Source organism: Cryptotermes secundus, unplaced genomic scaffold (assembly GCF_002891405.2).
Source record: "Cryptotermes secundus unplaced genomic scaffold, Csec_1.0 scaffold106, whole genome shotgun sequence".
NCBI classification, from domain to species: Eukaryota; Metazoa; Arthropoda; class Insecta; order Blattodea; family Kalotermitidae; genus Cryptotermes; species Cryptotermes secundus.
In genome coordinates, this window is record NW_019734310.1 from 1,485,475 (window position 1) to 1,511,300 (window position 25,826).

Consider the following 25,826-nt stretch of genomic DNA (forward strand, 5'->3'; position numbering starts at 1 on the left):
ATGATAGCCATTGAGGAGGCCATGGAGGAGAAAAGGATGTTAAGAAAATTTGAGAAACTGAATTTGAAGATGTGAACTGTATTGAACTGATGGTGGGCTTTGGTATTGTAATGTATTTGATCAATGTGTTGCCAGGCAAGAACACCATAAACACGATACGCACATGTAACAATATAGCAAGCTGTGTTTTCTGTGTGTATGGTAGCTGGTGCAGGAGCGGTGACATCACACCATGCAGTTTGATGGATAGTAATAGCATTTTGGAGAATAGAAGAGACTCTTTTTACTCTGAAGATGAAGGTAACAGAATTCCCCAAAATGTTGGTATCTGTCTACCAGACTGCATGGCATCACAAATCAGAAGGCTAATTATCTGTATACTCTTCAGTTTATACTGTGTATTCGTTTTCCTTCTGAAAATTGTGTATGTAAGACATTCTTATTCATTACACTTAAAAAGTCATATGCATTTTACATTACAGCAGTTGAAGTATAATAGACATGTAAGCTAAACATGCATTTACTTTCAGTAAGGATGAGGTTTTTACTGAAGCTCTAAAAGCACTGTATGGCCCAGATCATGGAGTGGAGACATCTGAGGGAAGTGGAGTACTGGAGAAAGGTAGAAGTGAAGAAAGCCAGAAGCAACAGCAACAGAATTCTGGTACTAGTGATAAGAGCAGAGAATTAATTTTGCCACAGTTCTGTGATATGGCACAGTATCTTGCAGAGCGAGCAGTTATTCGGATGGAAAGCGCTGCTAGTCGTTATGTAATTGGGAATCACACTTTGCCATTCAGCCCTGCCAGTTTTGTGGAGGTGAGACATTTTTATTTCTTTGGCAGCAGAAATTTCCTCCTTGAATTTAGGTGTCAGAATATGGAAACAAAATAAAATATTAGAGCTACTTCTTAATGTCAGTTAGTTCTGTTAAATATTTGTATATGCTGTAAATTTGTTTCTCATAGTTACATTATTGTATTATCCTCTGAATTTTACTGGATAGAAACTTCTTGGCAATATTTTCATGAAACTGCAAAATATACTTACAGTAGTACCATTGTTTTGATGTAATTTTTTCTTCTGTTAACATTCAATTTCAGTGGTTTCATGTCATAATCTCAATTGTGTTATTTCCACCTAAGATTTTACTCACTATATTTTTCAAATTAGCTGTTCCCCAAAGAAATATTAAATGGAGCTTTCACTTTGTATACTCGTTACAGTATGTTAGGGGTAACAAATAATTGTTTCCAAGGAAAGTGGTTTTCCATGTTTTGTTAATAAAACTAAAACTTAACATCTATAGCTGCTTAATGAACAATGGCAGTTTTATATATAATTCACAGGTTTTATTTTATGACAATATTTTTGCTAAAATTTAGATCAGACTAGCCTTTGCATGAGTCATTACCACTAGGTTTCTCATTGTCATGTAGTATGTGTGTGACTATAGATGGGGTTTGGATTGGTATTAGTTTTATTAATCACTTACAGGACACAACTACAAATAACTATAACACAGTTGTTATTTCCACACTTTACGGTTCACTACAGCATACAGTCTAGTGTTCTTAGTCTGTTACTAGACATTTCCTGGTAATGGCTCCAACAGTGGCTATTCCTCTGCCTCCAGCTCAAGTCCTCTCTTCACAGACTCCCATATGGAACCGACTCTCAACTGACCAAGCTCCAAACCTTGTCTCACTTATAACCTCTTGGTATGGGCCATGTAGAAAACACAGCTCTCCCATTGTTGTAGTCCAACTGTTGCATTATTAAGAATCTGCAGCCTGGAAATAGGAACATATTTACAGAGCTGTAACCCACAAACAGCCCTTGTATATGCACCCATCTCATCATCATTGCACAGCAATGGCTCTACATGCTAAATTATGTATCAAAATTGTTAACTGTTTGTTTCTGCTGCAGATGCTGACTTACTTGCGTCTGTGCCTTGCTCGGAGCGCTGATGTGCAACTGAAAAAACGTGAAGTTATTCAACATCCTTCCCAGTTCACACCACTGATTAGTAGATATTTGCATCAGCTTCGTCAAACATTCACTGGCTGTGGGACTTTGGATAAATATCTGAGCTTGATTCAACAACTTCTGACAGCAAGTCCCAGTATTGTGCCATTGGCATGCCTACTAGAATTAGTAGGCAGTGCACCAGATATATTAGCAGGGAACTTTACTGGCAAACTCAGTTGGTTGAAGGTGATCAGTTTTGCTTATAATTATGCCTAAAGAGAGGCAAAAGGGGTTTGATACTTTTCTCAAGTCCAGTTCGGTCCACTCAGCGTGGCGGCCACTGATTGGCCTATTGTACCTGTCCCAGGTGATTATAATGATGGAGAATTTAGTGGAATGAAGATTGGCAGTAGAAACCGAAGTACTCGGAGAAAACCTACCCTATCACCACTTTGCCCACCACAAATCCCACTTGACCAGACCCAGGGTTGAACCCGGGTCGCTGTGGTGGGAAGCCAACGACTAACCGCTTGAACTATGGTGTGGCCTACAGGGATATTTACTTTACTTTACTTTACTTTACTTTACAGTAAACCTTAGACACGATGTTTAATAGGCCTGAGTGTAACAGTATTTCTGTTCCTTCCATGTTTTTACCTGAGGGTGGAGGTACAGCCAGCTGTATAAATGCTGTTCACATAGGTACAACTGAAGACACTGAAGAGTGCATGGTGGACATCAAATTACCAAACCATGGACATGTTGATATACCTTTAGAACTACATTACTAAAGCATGGGTTTTCAAAATGTCGAGTGTCAAGTATGCTGTTACCTTTTCAACATTTTGCCCATGGGCCCAGCCTCTATAAATGCATCCCCATATCTGACTCATCATTTCCCATTTTTTGTTGTTGTTGTGTTACTTTTCTAGAGCATTTTTCAAGGAATATAGTCATAGGTTAATAAACATGGTTACATCAGTGAAAAAAAAATTCCGTCATGTAGGCAAGAGTAATTGTTACAGTATTTCAGCAGGTTAGGCCGCACCATAACTCAAGCGGTTAGTCGCTGGCTTCCCACTGCGAAGGCCCAGGTTCGATCCCAGTTCTGATCAAGTGGGATTTGTGGTGGGGCAGGTTTTCTCCGAGTACTTCAGTTTCCCCTGCCAATCTTCATTCCACCAAATTCTCCATCATAATCACCCGGGGCAGGTACAATACGCCAATCAGTGGCCGCTGTGCCGAGTGGACCCAGTTGGACTCCACCCCCCACTAAGTGAATTTACAAAAAAAGTTATCTGAACAGGTTCTTTCTCTTGTGTGTTTAGTTCCTGTTTTAAGGGTTACTGCTATAAGCAGATATATTGGTAGCAGTGGTTTATAAAGAAATGATGAGAAAGTTGGCTCAAAAGGTGATGACTCTGATTTGTATTTGGGAGATGCCTGGTTCATGTCTTGGCTGAGACACCAGCTATCAAAACAGAGGTTTTTGTTGTTTTATTTAGGCTGTTCATGAAGATGCTGGGATAGTACCTTAAATTAGGTTATGACCATTTCCTTTCACATCCTTTCTAGTTTGTCATTCATTATCATCCAGTCACTAGACGATGTTTTTAAGACACAAATAAATAAGTAATTAGTTTTCACTGTCTTTCAGGGACTTTTGTTTTCTGCAAAGGAAGAAATGCGTGAGAAATCTGCACTTTTATATGGAATAATTATTGCTCATGGACTTGATGATTTAGCATATGAAGAAGCTGTGCAGGATCTGATAAATTGTGTGAAAAGTAAAAGTCCTTTGGAAGCTCAGCATGGTTGTTTATTGGCATCAGCACATGCATTGGAGAGGAAGATCTCTATAATGAAGAGAGATAATAGTTCATTGGTCAATCTTTCTTCCTATGCTGTTTACAAAGAAGGAGTTGAGGCAATAGGTGAGGTTTGTAATGGTGGTGTGGAAGTGTGAAATAGTGGCTAATTTAGGCTAAATTATATTCATAACTTAATTGGTCAGCACACAAAATATTTGATACCTGTCACTGTGTATTTGTCAATATGACTGTCATAAAAATAAGATACTGACTTTTTTGTAAACATTTTAATTATAGTATTGTCACATGTATGTATGTGACTAGATGGGTTATGGATAGGTAACTCTTCATAGTTACTGATGTGAGGTCCTCAAATCACACTTAACCTTTGAATCTTCACTACAGTTTCTGACTTAGTTAAAAAGTAAAGAATGATAATTAATTTTACTTCATATTATCACTTACAGTTACTATTTGTTCTTATTGAGATGCATTGCAGCAGCTTGTCTGTTTGGGACCAGACTCATTGAGAATGGTAGGTTCAACCCCTGATCGCATGTTACTGCAATTTTATTTGATCTTATTAAGATGCGTTGCAGCAGCTTGTCTGTTTGGGACCAGACTCATTGAGAATGGTAGGTTCAACCCCTAATCACTTATTACTGCAGATTTTTCTGTATGTATGTCAAAACTTAAACTCTGAAATATGTGTCACAAGCAGTATAAGATATGGATATCCTCTGCCAGCCATCATTTCTACCTTTATCCTCTTATTGTGAGTGGCATACTTGTCTCATGGGTCCTTTATTCTTATTGGTCAGGCAGAGGTATGGAGAGCTTTATTTTTCATCGAATGCAGTCCTCTCTTTGGGAGACTGATTGTTTGAAAATCTTGATTTATTTGAAGAGTACTATCTTTTGGGATATAATGCTATAAAGTCCATTGAAAGTCAACCAACGCTTTGGAGGAACACATCACCTTCATCTTCAGGGTAGAATAAGCTGAGCAAAATACCAATGTGAAAGCAGGTGGCAAGCTTGGTGATATGTTCCCTTGAAACATGAGATGACTTTCAGCAGACTATGAAGTGTTAATCGCAGAAGATGGTACTCTTCATAACCACAACTGTGAGAGCCTCAAATCCTACTTTATTTATTTGTTTTAGTTCAGTGATGTTAATATATGATGTGCTTATTGTGATGTCTAGTTTTCCACTTGAATCACCAACATGCATTACTTGTCCTGGCTTCCTGTATTGCTATTGGTGAACTGGCTCGCTGTGCTCCTTTACCACTCCCTAGCGGATCATCATCTGCTTCAGCGGAGGATAAAAATATGGCAATATGGAAGCTAGATTTGGTGAAGAAGCTGTTTGCAATTATGAATAATGGGAAGATAACAACTAAGGTTAGTGGTGTTAATAGTAAATGTACAGGTTGGATGACTTGAGTTTCAATTCCTAACAGGGCAATGAGACTTTATATCTTCAGAATTTTTTCAGAAAGGCCCTGGCTCCCAATCAACTTCTGTTCAACAGATGTAGGGAGTTTTGTCAGTGGGATTGGAGGGGGGGTTCCAGACTATGAAGATGACTGCTTATTTTCTGCAAGAGCTTTAGTATGTAATGTGTGGAGCATTATTGCCACATTCCCTAAATGTCATTATGACATTGTGCTTAAGCAGTACGCCTTTACGTAGTGAATATAACAGGTGAGAGAATGAAGTGAGATTGTGACAAAAGCACATGTGGAGGTATATTGACACATGTTCCTTCCACATAATGGACTTTGCAGTAATAGGTACCGGTGAAGTTCAGTGGTGACAGATACTCAGAATGACCAAAACAGGTGCAGTGAAACCCTCATTTAAGATTTTAGTTAGGGGAACAGTGGATTTCAATACTGAACCGAGGAAAAACTTCAACAGAAGAAATTTAATAGTGAGTGTATCAACTTGGGATCATCCAAATGAAACATTAAATGAAGGAAAACTTTACGTCATGGAACATTAAATGGGAATTTCTTTATAGTTTTCGGCTTTGGCAGCTTGCTCTTATGCGACATTTGAAACAGCAAACGTCTATGGATGATACATGATGGCTGGGTGTGACATATCTCTGGACTTACTGTAGCTTTTGAACAGGAGTATGAATTTAGCTCCCTCCTGTTTTATGAATGGGAGCTGGGATGGCACAGTCAGTATAGTGACAGGATGCTGGCTAAATAGCTGGGGTTCAATTCCTGCTGGATACAAGATATTTTTCTCTATCCCCCTCCATCCAGACTGGCTCTGTGGCCCACCCAGTCTTCCATCTAATGGGTACCAGTGACTCATTCCCCAGGGTTAAAGCGGCCGGGGCGTGAAGCTGTTCACTCACCACCACCTAGTGCCGATGTCAAGAATGGTGGAGCTATACCTTCGTTCCCATAATATGTCTTCATGGCATGGTGCTTAATTAAGCACAGGGACAACTTACCTTTTATTTTATTTACCTATTTCATGAATATCTGTTCAGCCTCTCCAGTGAGTGTTCTTTTGTGAATGATATGCCCGTTTATATTTCATCATGTAGATTTATTGATAGTGCTGTGTCATATTTGAGAAATAATTCATCTATATGTAAGAAGTGTTTTCATTTAATCTAAGTGAATGTCATGAATGTATGTGCAAATTACCTTAGCCATATCCAGTACGGTAGTAATGTTTCATTATTCAATTTCCAGGTGAAGGAGCATGCTGCTATGGCAGCTGGGTTCTTGTGTGTCGGGGAAGAATTCCCACATAGCCGCGACATCATTCAGGGCTTCCTTGACATGGCAAAAGAGGTGAACTGCATCATGCTACTGTGTATTTTGTTAATTGGTATTACTTCATCTTGAATAATTATCTAATCAAGTTATAATTTTGATCTGAAAAGTCCAAGCAGGGCAGAAGGGTTCGGAAGAGAGTACATGTAAATTATGTTTATGTATTAGGTGACAATGTAAACATTTAAAAGAAAAAATGTAATACAACTGGAAGGAATGTTGGTCTGAATATGAACATAGACAAACATAAGCATATATTGATATCTGTGACCAGAATAGAGGAAAAAAGTCAGAATTTAAGAACTGACAGTAAATCCTTTGAGAGAAATGCAACATATGTTTTCCATATGCTGTCTGTGTAATGAATACTTCTTTAGGCTTTATGTTCATATTTTTATGATACAATTTGGAGAGTTCCAAAAGCATCTCAGAACAGCATTGTCTAAAGTATAGTTTATGTTGAGATATATAATGCCAAAACATAGACACTCAAAAAGAGAGAAGAGACATCCAAGGAGTGAGTATTACAGTTTTGAGAAGTACTGAGGGGAAAACAAGGTGGGACAGAATTAAGATTTGTTAATGTTAATAGAGCTGAAAGAGAAGTCATTACAATTGTTTGGCCATATAGAGAAAAGTGATACATCAGAGATATTGATAAGGGCATCAGAGGTAAGATTTAAAGGAAAGGTAACTATGGGGCAACCCAGAACAATGTGGCTCAGCTAGATGTTCGAAGATATCAGGGTGAGAAGAAGGATCCAGCAGGAAAGCAAAAAGGAAAGAATTTGTGGCCCCAGTCTTGAGCCACTTGATAAACCAGATTCTTACACTTAAATATCTTCATGATCTTTTTAATATTATCTTCTCATCTTTGCATAAGTTATCTGGGGAGTTCCTTTGCTTCAGGTTTCCAGTTTGAAATGTTGCATGCTACATGTTCTATTGACCTCATCCACATTGATTTGATTATTATAGTAAGATCTAGTGAATAATGGATTCTGCATGATTTTTAATGATTTCATTTGCAACAGCATATTTTGTTGATTTGATGTTTTTCAAAAATGTATGAATTGTACTGCTTTACCTTAGACACGAGATGTGGAAGTCCACTTTACTGCAGGGGATGCTCTAGTTTGTTGTGTCCAGGGAGTTATGTCTCCCTTTGCTCGCAATGTGTGGACTACCCTTGAATCAGAATATGAGCCCCATGACATTGACGCTGTTCTTGCTGCCAGAAACCAGGACTTAGAGTGGTTGCTTGATGAACTGCTTAACAAATTTGCTCCTAAGCCACATCCAAATTCAAGACAGGTCTGTATTCTGTATATATGTGTTAATGAAACCCATATTTAAGGTTTCTTTCAGGGAGCAGTGGTTTTAAACATTTTGTTGATGAAAATCTTAAATGGAGGTAATTTATCTCTGAGAATTTGACTTGGGATCATTGAAATTGAATGATAAATGAAGGTTAACCTTAAGTTGAGGAACATTAAGTAGATGATCAGCTGTATCTTTATATTGATGTGCATTGTTACTTTACAGAGAGTATTTGGTTTGTTAAGTCAGTTTATTATTATGACTTTCTGTTAACAAATGAGGTCACCATGCCATTTCTGTATGTTTATATGTTTATTTTCCCATGTATCTTTACATCTGTTTTGATGTATATCAGTCTATTAATTTAGTTTGCAAAATCATCTCTGGATTGAGAAGAGCTGTGGCCATGAAGTAACATGACAAGCAGTGATGTAGAGAATGCTTATGAACTGCTTCAGGAATTTAGAAGTATGATTAGCCATATGTGAATTAAAGTGTCTGAGATCCCTGTTGTAGTAGGTATCAGATGAGTTAGTATTAAATATGTGTATGTTGGATGACAGCATGTAATAAAATAGCAAACTTACCTTGTATGATGAATGATTTCGAACAGTAAGGCGGCATTAGTTCTTGAACCATAATAATATCTTAAACGTTATCATAAAAACAAGAATGTATATAGTAAGTTGCTATCAAAATCAAGAACATTTGGCCAGATGTATGATAGTGTCAACACAACATAAAATGCAGTATGCTGGTCACATTTATGGAATGTGGATGACAGAATGGTGAGAACCACAGGCTTTCTTTGGTGAGTCTGAAATGTTGGACTACATTAGTGGATGATCTTTGTGCTTGGGCTCAGCCTATCCAAATCATCATTTTTTGTTGACACATCTTTTCTTTTTAATGTTTTAATATTTCGCTTAGTGGGGAGTGGAGTCCAACTGCGTCCACTCAGAATGGCGGCCACTGATTGGCCTATTGTAGCCTGCCCTGGGTGATTATGATGATGGAGAATTTGGTGGAATGAAGATTGGCAAAGGACACCGAAGTACTCGGAGAAAACCCGCTCCAGCGCCACTTTGTCCACCACAAATCCCACTTGACCAGTACTGGGATGAAACCCAGGCCACTGCGGTGGGAAACCGGCGATTAACTGCTTGAGCTATGGTGCAGCCTAAATGTTTTAATATAGTGTTTATCCCATTTAAAAGGCATCTGGGAGACCCCAAACAAATCATGAAATTTTACTGTGCAAGGTTTCAATGTTATCTTTATATATATGTATATAGTATATATATATATATATATGGTCCATCAGATGCACTTTCCTGTGCATACAGCTGTTCTAATCATGTGCAACAATTTGCTGACACTCTGCACCCAGACAGGGTACACATTGTCCTTCTCATTCCCTTTTCAGCATCTGTAACAGTTAGGATTCCTATACAAGCCCGATATGTGGGGGAGGTGAAATATGTGAAGAGAAATGAAAATTGTTGATGATCAGATTTACGTCACAGTTGTCAGTGGCGGATTGTTTTCACCCATATATAATTTCCTTTGTTCATATGCATATGAAGCAGTTTTGTGATGAGGGAAAGAAAAGTGCGGAGAGGATAGTGTTTCTACTGAGTAAGATATTCTAGTGTTCACTGTTGGAATTATGTCTCCTTATGCTTCCTTCTGTTTCCACACTCAAATGCGTAGTAGACCAGTGATGCACAGTCAGTATGGCAGGATCTCCAAAGCACGCACATCTGTTAGTTGAATTAGCATGTGCGCAGGGCAGTGTTGAAGAGCAGTGCACTGACGTTGACTCTGAAGAAGAGACTGAAGATGCCACATTTCAGGATCCATCATTTGCTGAAGAAAATAATGAAGATTTAGAGTGTCAGCACCAACTTCCCTCTTATAAGGCAGATGGGATCAAAGGGGGTTGGACAAAACCACTGCTTGTAGTTTACTGAATATTCACAACCTCATGACATCTTGTATTTTCAGACCATCCAGACACTAATTGTATAAGAGAGCAACTGATATATGCAGCAGGATGCACAAGCAAGAGATAAACAGATACATAAACAGTTGTGATATCCTGGTGCAATTAAAATTTAAAACTACTATTTTTAATTCTTCCATATACCAGACAAGGGTTTAAATGTCCTGTACTTAAAAATTTAATAACATTGACCTGACTATTAGACATTTGTGTTTGCTTTTTACTAGCTCCTTTATATACTGTGTTGTAGGGTGGTCATATGCAGTTTCAGCATTAATGCATTAATGTTCAGATCTTCTCCTCACAGGCAACTAGCATCTGGCTGCTTGCACTTTTGAAGCACTGTGCGAACCGTGAGCCTGTTAAGCAGAGACTTGATGTTATGCAGAATACTTTCATGGATCTTCTGTCTGAAAACAGTGGTAATGTATGTTGCTGATGATTAATGGTTTATAAAGCAACACAACAATAAATCTAGGTTTTATGTGAGAAGTTTTTAATCTGTGTACATACGTTTGATAATATTGTGGCATATTTGCTCTATGGAGAAACTGTTGACCCACAGAGGCCTCGGGGCACGCGAGCAGTGTGGGAGTTGCGGATTGTATCGGCGCATTGTTGGGTGACAACTCTGTGAATGCTTGGATGGCACAACAGGCAGTGCGAGTGACGTCACATACCCCACTCATCCCATAACTGTGCAATGCTTGGTAAACACCCCCCCCCTCCCAGTGCAGTGATGTAACAGCATAGGAGCCGCTGCCACTGCTTTGGCTCAACGGTTTCTTCATAGAGCCAATATGCCACAATATATTCCACTCTTAAAGAGTCCAGTATATAATATTGTGTTTTATAAAAAAGCATGTATGATAAATTCCATGATATCAAATTTTGATGCTCAGAGTTTAGTTCCAACAGCCTTTTAAATGATAAGCTCAGCTTGGAATTAGACAGATAATTTTGTACTGCCTGTGACTTCAGTAACATACATCACATAATCCTTTTTAACTGGTATTGATACATTTTTCATATTTACGGTTTTGATCTGTTTTGCTGATCTTTTGTGTTCTTGGGGCGGTACCTCAAGTTTTCAAACTGACAATTGGGAATGATATTTTCCACATAATAATTATGATCGAGTCAAGGTACGAAACAACTTCTGACATATTAAAAAGTACAGCTGTTAAAGGAACAGCATTCCTACATTCCAGTATAGTTCTGAGATATTGTGGAATGTGGACACAGGGATTCAAGATATATAAGATGACAGTGATATTTGTATCAGTTTCGTCTTGAATTTTTCTTCCAGTTACTTCAAATTGTATTTTATGTATCCATCATGCTTCATCCATTAGCAAATATTTTAGTAATTTTTCATGCGTGAAAGTTGCAACAATAGCTAGATTTGCTAATGTAATGTATGTTCTTTTATAGATATTGTTCAGGATGTAGCCTCAAAAGGTCTGGGTCTTGTCTATGAATGTGGTGATGAAGAATCTCGTAGTCGCCTCGTTAGTCAGTTGTTGGATCAGTTGATGTCAGGGCGTCGCAGTGTGACGCAGGTTACCGGTGATACGAAACTCTTCGAGGAAGGAACTCTTGGAAAATCACCAACAGGGTAAGCAGGTTTTTTTCTGTAATTTCCTTCTCTTATTTTGAATATTGGTACAGTTTGTGGGATTCTGGATGAATTAAATTACTTTTGTGACATCTTGGTTCCTTCATGGAACCACTCATGGAATAACTGGAATTGGTCCATGGTGTTTTTGTCCAACATCAGCAGCCAAGCAACAGATCAGCACTCTAATAAGTGTAACTGAAGTTACTGATGTCAACTCTGATTTTAGCATTACTTCTATATTCAGCGGTTGCAGATATTTATTAATATGTATTTGTAGAACTGTACAGATTGTGATATCATGTATTTGGTGACTAGATATGGGATTTGGTTTGGTAACTGAATTTATTTACCACTTTTTTTTTTTTATTGCTAGTGGGGTGGGACTAAGTCCCTTGTACTGCGACCACTTCTGGCCTATTGTACCAGCCCAAGATGATAGGTGAGGGTGATGGTGGAGCAATTGGTGGAATGAAGATTGGCAGGGGAAACTGAAGTACTCAGAGAAAACCTGCCCCAGCGCCGCTTTGTCCACCACAAATCCCACTTGACCAGACCCGGGATCGAACCCGGGCAGCCGCGGTGGGAAGCCAGCTACTAACCACTTGAGCTATGGCGTGGCCTATTTTATTTACCACTTACAGATTGTAACTACACGTAAACTATATGGCTCTTAATAATTCATGCACTCTACTTCTTATTACAGCACAAGCTAAATCTTTTATGTCTTCACTGTTCAATTCATGGTGACTAATCCCAACAGTGCCCTCTGCTTCCATTGTTCAGTATCTCCTGTCCTTGCTAGCTGGTGACTCATTCCAAACGCCTTGTGGCTGTATCTTCCTCACATTCTCAACTGACTAAATTGTCTAGTTCATGCTTGCTATGTAGTTTTGGCGTGGACCCGGTAAAAAGCACCATTTCCAACAGTTCCTTTCTTCTTGTGAGTGGGTCTGTTGCTGCAGAAACAAGCAGTCACATACTGTTTACCCGGCTGTTTAATAGCAGTGGATGGCTTCTCTTATTAAACTACACCAGCATCTTGTCACTTTATTATAGAATTCAAGCAGATTTTGTATGTGAATGATATTGTTATTTTAGGATTTTAAAGTAACCAGTGAAATTAAAGATGATGACAGAAGAGGTTTTGATATTTTAATAGATGCATGATGGAATACTTCTTCAACATAATGAACATACATGTGATATACAGCAGGATGTCCCTTATCATATGCCATTGTGAGTCATCAGTAGAAGCTCAATGTTAAGTGTTGTTTGCTGTTTGAAAAAGCAGTGAAACTTTCACTTAGAAGCTTTCTTTGGGGAGCAATGGATTTGAAGACGAAAGTGAGGAAAATTTGAATGAAGTTGATCACTGAAAATATTAACATTATTTCGCTGAAATTGGATGTTAAGTGAAGGAAAACCTTAAACTGAGGTAGACTAAATGGGGGTTCCACTTTATTCACTGAGGGTAAATCTACAGCTAGACTGCCATAATTTATGTAAGCTTATGTGAGTGCTTGCTTGCCTAAATTTACAGCTTTGGTGCTTACATGTGCTAAAACTTACCTGAGTAAATTTTGGATTCTGTTAAATTGGAATTGTTTATGTAGATGTTATATATGGTATATTTCCAGGACCCAGAATTTTCTTTTTGGTCTTTGTTAAAGAGAGATTTGTGACATTCTATGTATTAATAATATGTAGTTATTAAAATCATTTTAATTTGTTTTAACCCTTCAGTATTCATTAATACTCCTATATTGTTTGTTTCAGTGGTAACTTATCAACTTACAAGGAATTATGCTCTCTGGCTTCTGATTTGAACAAGCCTGATCTTATATACAAGTTTATGCAACTTGCTAATCACAATGCTATATGGAACTCAAAGAAGGTATTACAATACTCATCATTACTGCAAAGGCTTTATTGTGTGACCCAGTATGAAAAGCACAGAATGTTATTACTGACGGACTGTGTTTGCCAGTGCACAGCCTGACTTTGTACAGGAGCAGAATAATGAATTTTTTATTAACTTGTATGAATTCTTTTTCACTTCTGTGAGGAAGTTATGGGTTTCAGCAGCTGGTAACTGTTGACCTTCACCTTTTATATAGGTCTTTCTAAGGCTACTGAAGTGCTGTGTATCTTGAGGCATAATTTACATCTGTTACACTTTAAATGATTGTGGGAATTGAATTCTAATTGGAAACATAGCAGCAATACAAGGGTGGGTGTCATGGCAACAACTGAGATTGTTAACAAAGCTACTTTGGAGGCTGTTATAATGATGTGCTAAGAGGTTGGTGGCATTATGTGTACAGGGTGCAGCATTTGGTTTCTCAACCATAGCATCATCAGCTGGAGAACAGCTCTCCCAGCATTTGCCCAAGATTATCCCACGATTGTATCGCTATCAGTTTGATCCAACTCCAAAGATTCAGAACTCCATGACCAGCATATGGCATGCTCTTGTGCCAGAAACACAGAAGACTGTAAGTAATGACATGTTTGGTTAAGACAAAAGCAGTATTACAGGGTTCAATATTCTGAGAGGTCATAGTATCAGCCATTCTAAGCAAAAAAAAAAAAAAAATGTATAAGTACATGTGTCCTGTTTCAAACGGTTTTTGAGATAGAGCTATTTCACTGTACAGTTCCAAAATTGTTGATAAGAGAGATATAATGTACTGTTTCTAATACCGGCATTTATTGTTCAAGTGACAAAGTCGGTACAGCCTGCCTAGTATAATACATTTTCTAAAATTCCACTGTCATCAATGCATTTTGCAACTCATGTGAGGACATAGTGTGAAATAGCTCTATCATGGAAACTGTTCGGAATGGGACACGTGTACATACTTCTTTGCTTAGAATGACTGGTACTGTGGCCTCCCAGAATATTGACCTTTCCTCCTGGGACATGCTGTATAGGAGAGGTATATTAATAGTTCATATTGCAAACATTTTTAATGTTCTGAATTTGTTTGCTGTTCATAGGACAACATGATCTAAGTAGGTGTGACTGTCTGTAGAATATATATATATATATAGTCTTAAACTTTCAGATTTTTAAACAGTTGATGGTTGTATGCAGATTTTCTTAGCCAGATCCCAGTGAAATTGCTAACTGGTCTTTTACGGTTAAGAAAAGTCTTTTAACCATAGGCCAACATGAAATAAATTGCTATGGATAGTTCTTGATAATTTGTTACTGACAGAATTGGGAAACAATGGTATTAAACAAGATAATTTATGTACCAGAGTGAAATTTTTTCACTTGCATTTTTATTGCCTTGTTTGCATTGTTTTTGTGTTCAGATTGACTTGTACCATAAGGAGATCCTGGCTGATCTATTAGCAAACCTAACATCACCTCAGTGGCGTGTCCGCATGTCTTGCTGCCTTGCTTTGGCAGACTTCCTTCGAGGTGGTGGCAGCAAGAGCCTGTCTGATTCTGTAGATAGCTTTCCATCACTGTGGATGCAGCTGTTTCGTGTCATGGATGATGTTCATGAGGGGACAAGGCAAGCCGCAGGAAATACTACCAAGGTGTTATCAAAGGTTTGAAATATTCTACTTAATTCTCATGAAGGCAGGTATTGTAAATATCTTTATTGACTTCGATTTTAATTATTTATTTACTTCATATCCATGGATCATACATGATATAGGATATTAGAGGTATGTAAGTAGTTAAAAATAAAAACTGTGTATGAACTTCACTGGTAGTGATGGTATTGTATTAAATTGATATAATAATTTTATATATATGTGAGTGAGTGAAATGAGAACCTTAAAATTTTATTATCAGCTAATTTAATGCAAATAGGTTCTGCATAGAAGAAAGTCGTCTTCTGGGATCTGGCGCCGTGTATTCTTTGTTTCAGCCGAAGTTTCAGAGGAACGTATTGCCTCCATCTTCAGGGCAGGTGAATTGCATTGCGAATAGAGAGAGCAGTAGCTGTAATGATTAGGAAGTGAAAAGCGCTACTTTATATAGGAAGTAGGCAGGGGGGGTGGTTAGGGAGAGGGGACCAATGGGAACAGTGAAGAGCGATTAAGGCCATCTATGGTCAGAGGGGCGAAGGGGGGGGGGAACGGCCAGTGAATCCAGGCAACTTGGAGGTCAATGGCACGGAGGTGCAGTTAGAAAAGAAGAAAGCGGCCTCCGTAGTCTAGAGGTAACATTCCCACCTCATGACTCGTAGTACGCGGGTTCAAACCTGGCAGAGGTTGTGGAATTTTTAAGGGCGGAAAAATTCAGGGGAACAAGTCCTCCGTGGGTCCCTTGTCGTAGCTTTACAGCACGTAAAAGAACCTCATATCTCCAAAGGAGGTCACTGAGCCAAATTCAAGGACATTTCCCGCCCAACAGTAGTCTCTAACGCCTCTGATAGATGGGGGAAGCATTATAGATACCGCCAAGCCAGTAGAGGCCAAACTCGCTGGCTTGGTTGGGACTGATGGTAAGCACCAGTATTGGTAGGGTATAGAGACTGGTAGAATATCATAGAGGGAAGCACAATAGATCAAACTGGTCGCGGTGCATGGGGAAACCCACCCTCTCCAAGTAACTAACTAACTAGACAAGAAGAACCGGTTGGCTGGGGACAGGCTACTGATGTCAATGACATGATTAATGGGACAGGCTACTGATGTCAGTGACATGAAGAAGAGCTGGGGTGACTTGGTGGAGTTCTCTTGAGGGAAGAGATGAGAGGCTTCCATGACTTCTTGAGACAAAACCCTGTTTCCTTGCTCATGTTGTTCGGATGGAGCTCGATCTCAATGGCCTCCATGATTATGTGATCCAGGTAACGGCTCTTACAGGTGATTATGGCGGTTTTGTGAAACTGGATACAATGGTCTGGCTCGATGCTGTGTTCAGCTACGGCTGACTTGTCTGGATGTTCTAGGCGTAAATGCCGTTGATGTTCTTTCATCCTGGTGTCCACAGAACAGCCTATTTGCCCAATGTAGAACTTGCCGCACTCGCATGGGATTCTGTAAATTCCCAGTGTCCTCAGTCCCAGGTGATCCTTGACAGGCCGGAGGAAATTACCCGACGGCTCTCTAGGCCATAGAGTATACCGCAAACCCACACCAACCTGTATCTCAGTGCCAGGCCCCATCATCACCCTTCCAGTAAACAGGCAGCTCTTTCCACATTGGTACACAGGGCCAGAGCTCTGTGCGATCAAGACAGTCTGCATGCGGAGTTGGAGTTCCTGAAGGACATCTTCAGACAGAATGGTTATAGCAACCGGCAGATCCACAGGGCCCTCAACCGCCATCCCAACTACAATCAACATGATGACCCACAGAGACACTGTCGCCTTCTTGTCCTTCTTCAACAGGATCAGCAGAGTGCTGTCTCGACACAACATCAAATCAGTTGGCCTACCCCTTAAGAAAATATCTAATTTCCTCCGGCCTGTCAAGGATCACCTGGGACTGAGGACACCGGGAATTTACAGAATCCCATGCGAGTGCGGCAAGGTCTACATTGGGCAAACGGGCCATTCTGTGGACACCAGGTTGAAAGAACATCAACGGCATTTACGCCTAGAACATCCAGACAAGTCAGCCGTAGCTGAACACAGCATCGAGCTAGACCATTGTATCCAGTTTCGCAAAACCGCCATACTTACCTGTAAGAGCCGTTACCTGGATCACATAATCATGGAGGCCATTGAGATCGAGCTCCATCCGAACAACATGAACAAGGAAACGGTTTTGTCTCAACAAGTCATGGAAGCCTCTCATCTCTTCCCTAAAGAGAACTCCACCAAGTCACCCCAGCTCTTCTTCATGTCATTGACGTCAGTAGCCTGTCCCCTGTTAATCATGTCATTGACGTCAGTAACCTGTCCCCAGCCAACCGGTTCTTCTTGTCTAACTGCAGCCTCCATGCCATTGACCTCCAAGTTGCCTGGATTCACTGGCCGTTTCCCCCCCTACCATATATGGCCTTAATCGCTGTTCACTCTTCCAATTGGTCCCCTCTCCCTAACCACCCCCCCCGCCTACTTCCTATATATAAAGTAGTGCTTTTCACTTCCTAATCATTACAGCTACTGCTCTCTTCATGTCATTGACGTCAGTAGCCTGTCCCCTGTTAATCATGTCATTGACGTCAGTAACCTGTCCCCAGCCAACCGGTTCTTCTTGTCTAACTGCAGCCTCCATGCCATTGACCTCCAAGTTGCCTGGATTCACTGGCCGTTTCCCCCCCTACCATATATGGCCTTAATCGCTGTTCACTCTTCCAATTGGTCCCCTCTCCCTAACCACCCCCCCTGCCTACTTCCTACTATATAAAGTGGCGCTTTTCACTTCCTAATCATTACAGCTACTGCTCTCTGTATTCGCAACGCAATTCTTCACCTGCCTTGAAGATGGAAGCGATACGTTCCTCCGAAACGTCGGCTGAAACAAAGAATACACAGCACCAGATCCCAGAAGACGACTTTCTTCATATTCATCGCCATGAAAACCTCAAAACTTACATAGGTTCTGCATAGCTTTGTCATTTTTGATCATAGTCCCCATTGCGTTCCAGGCGTGTCCTCCAATACTTCACAAATTCCTGGATTCCTCATGAAAAAATCATTAAGACTCATGTGTAGCCACTCTTGCATCACCTCGTGCACTTTATCAGGTCTGAAAGTACACAAAGAACTTCGTTCAGTGGCCCAAAGATATGGTAGTCACAAAGGGCAAAGTCAGATGAGTACGGCAGATGAGGGAGATGCTAGAAATGAATGTACATGTTTGCCTCAGCCTGGCAGTAGTCACAGATGCCCCAGTGTTCAAGATTACAATACATGGTTGGGCACCTATCTAGCTCTGGGCGTTCAGGCTGTTGTCACTTCATTCGGCCAAATTGTTAAGTGTGAAGGGCAGGGCCAGTGACACTGGTGGCAAGGAATTTTATTTTGATAGTATACATCTGAATTGGACTGCTTTGTTAATATAATTAAAATAATTTTAGTCATAATTTCCATTGTACTAGAAGTTCTGTGGGATAGATACATATATTTTGCTTTTGCTGTCTGCTTCATTTAATTGTGTGTGATATGCTTGCTTGCATTAAAATTTAGAACCTCCTAATTCTCTTATACTTTAGATTACACCGTATGGGGACCTTTAAAGTAAAGCCGAGTGGCCAAAAGGGACCGTATGGGTATGCGCAGTCCACGCATGTGCACAGTGTTTTAAAATCTAATTTTAAGATAGAAATTCTTGTTCTACTTACATTATTTTTGGACACCAGCTTTATAAGTAACTGTCTTCCCTCTTGCATCATCTAACTGAATGTTGCATGTCACTGAATGCAGATTCCGACGTTGCAATTCATGCACTTTGTCCGTAATTAACTCTGTTTTCCACGCAAAGCGCGCACATGCAATGTTAGTCTCGTATTAGCATGAAGTAAGCCAGTGATGGCGAGTGGTGTCCTCTATTCATAACGCTTATAAATCATCGCAATTTCAACTATGCACCATGGCCCATTTTCGCAATGAAGAAGTCTAAATTCAGAGGCCGCTTGTAAATCACACCATTCAGAATGCGTTACAGTTTATTCTGAAGGGAAGTGGAAGTAAGTGGTATGAGGTGATATTCCAAGAACTGCCTCTGTGTGGATAGTCCAACATACATGAATAAACAGAGTTTCATAAGGCAATGTAGGATAAGAACTGCCCACACTTGTGTATACAAGAAGCCCACAGACTGGAGAATGTGCAATGAAAACAAACATTCTCTCTCCTCCAGATAACACATAGTCAGACCGTGAGTCAGAAGCATGCATTTATACTGCAGGAAGGTTTTGTGCAGAAGCTTTATGCATTTTTATAGACAGACACTCAAAATTGGGGCAAAATTATTTTTGGAATCAATGTAACAATTTTTACAGATTCTGAAATCTGTAAATTACAGTATCTGATTCTATATACTTTCTAGATAAAAGTAGCGTTTATTTCGTTCGTTTATCACAAAAAATTGTAGAAATCACAGCATTTTGAGTAACATGACTACAGTTTTTATTACTTTACAATGGCGGGCATTTAAATTAACTCCGTCCTGCTGCCACTACCAGAATTTAAATGGCCCGTCCCATAAAGGTTAAAAAGATGCTGAGGAATCTTAGTTCCAGAACTGAGTGCTCATGTCTTCTTGTCTTGATAGTGAGAGCTTGTGGGATGCTCTTGAATCATCTGTTTGTATGTTCCAGTTATTTGTTCGTTGTTGTGATGTGAGCAGTGGGAAGGCTGGTGAGGAAATGCTGCGAACAATTCTGCCTGTCCTGCTTAATTCAGGAATCTGTAATCCAGTGTCTGAAGTACGAGCAATTAGGTATGAAATTTTTGCTGTAGGAAGCTGTGTTTAACTATGTTATTGGAATGAGAAAGAAGCCAAGATAATCTTTTAGTCATATATTTTGTAGTAGTGTATAATTTAATTTTAATTTGTATCTGAACTTTGTATATTGTTGCTGTGAAATTTTTTTAAGTTTCGTGGTAATGTGTTGTGGTTGTAAGAGTTTACAGTACTCTCATGGGTCATAGTAAGAGTTGCATTATTGCTGTGAGTCATATTATATCCTCACATTTGCAGATATGTGAAAATTGAAACTTGTGTCCTCATTTATAGTTTGCAAAGCATATCACAGCTGGTGGGATCAACTGGGACTCTGCTGAAGCCTCATCTCCCTCTCCTTATACCTGCTCTCCTTGAAGCTACTGGAGAATTGGAATCTCGTGGCCTTAGTCAACTGAGCGTACAGTTTGGGGCGGAACGCCAGACGCAGGAAGTGATAGATGCTGTGAGAGCTTCGGTTGCTAAGAGCCATTATACCACTGAAACTGTGGCAAAGGTACTTGCAGACATTTAGTTAAATATGTACGTAGTTAATGTATGCATGCATGTGTGTTATGTTAAATTGTCTTTCAAGTACAAGATGATCAGTATACTTTCCTTCACATACCTCAGTCAGAATTTGATAGGAACAATAAATTAATAGTACAGTTTAATGATCTATTTCTGTGTTACACCAGAACAAATTCTGGCTGCACACAATTTCTCCAATATGTCTTCAGAGTTTTTCACTGTTGCCAGTTTTGTTATTAACTCCTACAAAGGGTTTCATATGGAGTTTGTAGGAACTGTAATCTACTTCCATGCAAAATGTCACATAACTAGATCTAGTAGTTCACTAGTTAACCATCATCCGATCAAAAGTGAAATACAGGTATGGTTCTAATTATGTACTTCGTAAGTTATGGTTGTATAATCTAAAGAGCTGTTTTATGATTCACAGTGTCTTCAGTATATAGATGCAAGTATTTTAGGTGAGCTGATACCAAAGGTGCTGGAACTCATGAGGAGTTCTGTGGGTCTTGGAACAAGGGTGGCATGTGCCCACCTAATAGTATTGTTGACTTACCATCTCAAGCAGGAATTGCAGCCATATTCAGGTGAATATACTTAGTTGTAAAAATTATTATATATCCTGATATATAAAATGGATAATGGTTTAGGAAGGAGAAATTAAGAAATGTATTATTTCTAAATTTTTTTTTTTGCTTGATGAACAAAATTATTATTAAGTATAACAGAATTAATTATCTATAAATTGCTTAACTGTGGTTCTGATATTTGTATACCTCAGTTTTATCATACTCCCCATTTATAAGATGCACTGGCGTATGAAGAACTGATTTTTCAGACTGTTTTTGAGAGTAAAAAATCTTATCTTGTAGACTCAGAAATATGGTGTGACTAGTTAATGTGTTTATGGCAGCATGGTTACCACTGATCTTATTTATGCCTTCTGTCAGTTTTGATTCATTTTTGTCATGACTTAATCAGCGATTCCACTTGTTCTCTGTGATTAGTATGAAATGATGAGCACAGTGCTCAGTACAGTAAACAGTTTACTGATTAGGAATGTAACATTTCTTGGATACGTTTTCTTCATCATCGTCAAAGGACATTTTTGCTCTCCCAGTTTATCATTTCTTATAGCCGTTTTAACTGTCATCTTCTGTACATTCTGCCTTGTATTTACACCTGCTAACTGTATGTATGTGTGGGTCCATGCATGTATACACATGCACAGCTGCACACTTTCTCACACTCATACCCACTTCACTTGAGCTTATTGGCTTATTCAGTCATCCAGTCAAGTCCTGTTTCTGTTTCTGAAACTGCTCTCGGTATTCCAGTTCAGTTTGTATGATGGGGCAAGACCATTCCTGTTGTGATATCTGCAGTCTTCTTCTAAGAGCTTATTTGAGCTCTGTGTGTCATTTCCTCAGTTCTTATTCTGTCTGGATTATCATGTTCTGAGGAATCTCATCTCAGCTGTATGTTTCCAATATAATTCTTCTTTATCTCATGACCACATTTCAAGTCTGTATAGTAGTATGTTGGATAATAACAGGCATAATATAGTTCAAATTATTCAATTCTGTGTAACAGTTTTGGAGAATGATTACTTATGCTGTAGAATATTGTAAAAAGTTGTTGGTGTGAAGAACCACTGATCCTGTTTACTTTCTTGCCTTGTCATAGGGAAACTTCTGGCAGCCCTTGTGAATGGTCTGACAGACAGAAACGCTGTGATCAGGAAGAATTATGCTGTCACTATTGGCCATTTGGTTAGCACTGCCAAGGATTCTAGTCTTGAAAAACTCTTTGCTAAAATAAAGACTTGGTACTTTGAGAAAGAAGGTAATAATAGTTAATTTATCTTGCTCTGGTTCTGAAGATGATGAAATCTGTCCTTTATATGTAATTGAAAATGTAAGTAATGTTATTTAGGTGTAAGAAACATAATTTATATTTATTTAAATTATGTTCATAGATGAATCTGTGAGGTCAGCTTGTGCATACACGTTGCAAGCAATTGGTCAACACAATCAAGATATCCTGAAGGAACACAGTTCAGTTGTTATACCATTAGTGTTTTTTGCAATGCATGCCAACAAAATTCCAGGTAAGATGGTATTACTGGCATTTATATTAGAGTCCTTTTACCCTTTCTGAGCCAGATCCTGCCATATATAGCTATCACTAGAAGTGCCAAGGCTGCTAGTGGGTAAATGCAGTTGCACTGAAGCCCCACAATGTTTCTTCAGATTGTCCTCAAGTGACCACAGGTATAAACAGCGAAATGGTCTGTTCTTTCCTCCAAACTTCATAATATTACACTTAGTGCCTTATGCTGACAGAAATGCTATGCTGAGTGATTAACACCAAGCTGGTGCCTTTGGCTGAGGTAATTCTAACATAAGTATGCCAAGGCAATGTAATCAAACAATGACTTGCAAGGGTTTATATCCATCTAGGGACTCAGATTACGTTTTACTTTTCATAATGGTCACATGCATGCAGTACTTTCAGGTATACTTTTAAGAAATTCAATGGAAATTATATTTATTGTTAAATTAAATTTAGCATCTGATTTTTGTGGACCCTGTCCAAGTCTCTTTACCTGAGTATTCAGGTCCATCATGTCTCTCAGGAATCATAAATGGGGATTTTTTTTTTATTGCTAGTGGGGTGGGACTAAGTCCCTTGTACTGCAGCCAGTTCTGGCCTGTTGTACCAGCCCCAGATGATAGGTGAGGGTGATTTGGAGCAATTGGTGGAATGAAGATTGGGAGGGGAACTGAAGTACTTGGAGAAAACCTACACCAGCGCCACTTTCTCCACCACAAATCCCACTTGACTGAACCCGGGCCACCGCGGTGTGAAGCCAGCAACTAAGTGGCGCTGGGGCGGGTTTTCTCCAAGTACTTCGGTTCCCCTGCCAATCTTCATTCTACCAACTTTTCCACAATCACCCTCACCTATCATCTGGGGCTGGTACAATAGGCCAGAAGTGGCCGCAGTACAAGGGACTTAGTCCCACCTCGCTAGTAATAAAAAAGAAAAAAAACATTTGAGCTGTGGTGTGGCCCAATGGGGATTTTACTATTTTGAAGAGGGAGAAGTGTAATATCTGGACTTTGATTAATTTTTGTTAAGGCGGCTGTATTCAAAGTGTGTGTTTGCAGTGTACAGTCGAGAATCCACCGTCAAATGATTGATAAAATCTTAAGTAATTTCTGTAGCAGATGCTGGATGTGTAGACTTTGTGGTAGTCTTATTTTGCAGAATGCTGGAAAGTAAGGTAGGATCTATACTTTTTAAACTTTATTGGCTATACATTGTACTATTGTAATGCCACTTGAATACAGTTTTGTCTGTCTGTACCTACATTATTTCAGTGTTAATACCATATCTCTGAGTTAAAGCTGATTGTCAACCCCATAGTACTGGGCAGTAATGTGGAAAGGCAGTAGATGATCAGAAATTACAGATTAACTTTGAAAATAATTTAAAATTAACAGTCAGATACCGAATAATGTAGGCAGTTCAGTTGCACTTGAGATCGTGCAATTTATTATCCTTCTTTTGATCATTATAATTATTACGGACTTTGAAGAATATTATTGACATAACTTTTTGTTCACATTGCTGTATTTGGAGGCATTCTACTTTTTCTTGATTTCTCAAAAACTTCACTTCCTAAGCTTGTCCCTACATGTCTGTAATTTAAAAATTAATAATATTTATGTGAATATTACTATTTAATAATAAATATCAGAAGTGAATTTAATGGATTTAAATACAGAATACTGATGTCGAATTTTAAAAGTGTCATGATTATGTGTGGCTGATGTTATATGCTGAAACAAAATGCAAGTTATCAAGAGAGGTGCAGTAACAGCTGTTGCTTGTGTGCAGATTAACATGTTAGTTTTGTAATCATTACTGCCATATTGGTTGCATTGCAGAAGGCAGCAGTGTTGATGTTTGGGAAGATGTATGGCATGAAGCAACCGCAGGGCCAGAATCGGGAATCAGGCAAAATATGTCTGAGATTTGTGGTCTGCTGAAACTTGCTTTAGAATCTCCATCGTGGACAATGAAAGCTCAGGTGAACAAAATAATGTTCTTTTTTATTATGTCAGAAATTTTAAAGAAATGTTGGGAGAATGTTAATATTGTTGAAGATGTTTACTTTGTGTTCTGATGTGAAGTAGGCAACTAAAACTAAGTTCATTAAGCAGAATCCCTCTTGAAAAGCTGATAGTCAGTTACTCGAAATTCCTCACAATTTCTGGAACCAAAAAATTTAGTGTCCACGAGAGCCTGACACTGGTTGTCCTGAGACATGAATGGACTCTATACCCTTCCACTCTGTTCCTTAGGCTCATTTTACTGACCTCTACCAAGTGATCTCTTCCCTTGTTTTCTGATCACGATATTTTATGCTTTTCTTATATATTCCATGTGTGATACTCATCTTGCTCATCCAGTCTTCCTAGATGTTGCTGTCATAATAATGATTGATGAAGAGAAGAAATTACAATTCTCATAATTATGTAATTTTCTGCTTCCTCCAGGCATAGCATAATATAAAATAGACAATGCTGTTTAATTTACCCTGTAATCATTAAAATGTCAGCTAGAGAAGGGCAGATAGTGGTAAAATAGTTTTTGTTGAAGTAGGCATGAATCTGATTGTACTTGTGCATATGATCATAAACATTAAGGTGCAATATGATTATGTGAAGTAAGTACACGTACCTTAGAACACTTGTTTGATGGCAATAATCTGTTCTCTAAGTTAATAAAATGAAAATGCCACTGCTTTAGGGCTATATCTTCAAATATTATGCATACAATGGTATTCTAATTTAGTCTTTTATTTCATTCAGTGGTGAATGAGTTCCTTTTTAATAAAATTAAAAATTATATGATGAACAAATAAAGTTATTAAACTAAAGTTTGAAGAACAAAGAGTACTTTAAATTACTGTTTTAATTTCATGTTGGTATCAGGAATTTAAGCCACTGGTGTTTATTTAGGCCGCAAATGCTGTCAGTACTGTGGCAACCAAGACTGGACAAACCATGTCGACTGAGCATCGTAATTCACTAATTAATATCCTAGTGACTGGTTTAAACGGACGAACATGGAATGGAAAAGAGAACCTTCTAAAGGCCCTGGCTACCATTTGCTCCAGTTGCAAGTATGTTTATAGATGTTTTGTATTTTGGATTAACATTACCTTGAAACTTTGAGTGTAAGTCAAAGAAAATATTATTTACAAAAATGCAATGAAATACAGTGTGTTTCACGACTTTAGGGCATAACTGCAGGAGGTGATTTCCTAGGTCTTTGTGATCAAAAAAGTTCACATAAACATGTGTCCAATTTTGGAAGG

General features: G+C 38.9%; 1 protein-coding gene across 1 annotated transcript in view; it reads left to right on the forward strand.

Annotated features, from left to right (window-relative positions):
* LOC111868413 (proteasome adapter and scaffold protein ECM29) overlaps positions 1-25,826 on the forward strand; it is a 59,510-nt gene that overhangs the window by 15,368 nt on the left and 18,316 nt on the right. The window contains exons 12-29 of the mRNA XM_023859020.2: positions 531-819; positions 1,933-2,220; positions 3,632-3,908; positions 4,994-5,193; positions 6,510-6,611; positions 7,686-7,907; positions 10,226-10,340; positions 11,353-11,536; positions 13,316-13,433; positions 13,864-14,034; positions 14,861-15,103; positions 19,779-19,900; positions 20,198-20,420; positions 20,865-21,021; positions 22,121-22,279; positions 22,413-22,544; positions 24,391-24,533; positions 25,468-25,631. Coding sequence (XP_023714788.1) covers positions 531-819; positions 1,933-2,220; positions 3,632-3,908; positions 4,994-5,193; positions 6,510-6,611; positions 7,686-7,907; positions 10,226-10,340; positions 11,353-11,536; positions 13,316-13,433; positions 13,864-14,034; positions 14,861-15,103; positions 19,779-19,900; positions 20,198-20,420; positions 20,865-21,021; positions 22,121-22,279; positions 22,413-22,544; positions 24,391-24,533; positions 25,468-25,631 — 3,309 coding nt within the window. The remainder of the gene's footprint in view (positions 1-530; positions 820-1,932; positions 2,221-3,631; positions 3,909-4,993; positions 5,194-6,509; positions 6,612-7,685; positions 7,908-10,225; positions 10,341-11,352; positions 11,537-13,315; positions 13,434-13,863; positions 14,035-14,860; positions 15,104-19,778; positions 19,901-20,197; positions 20,421-20,864; positions 21,022-22,120; positions 22,280-22,412; positions 22,545-24,390; positions 24,534-25,467; positions 25,632-25,826) is intronic.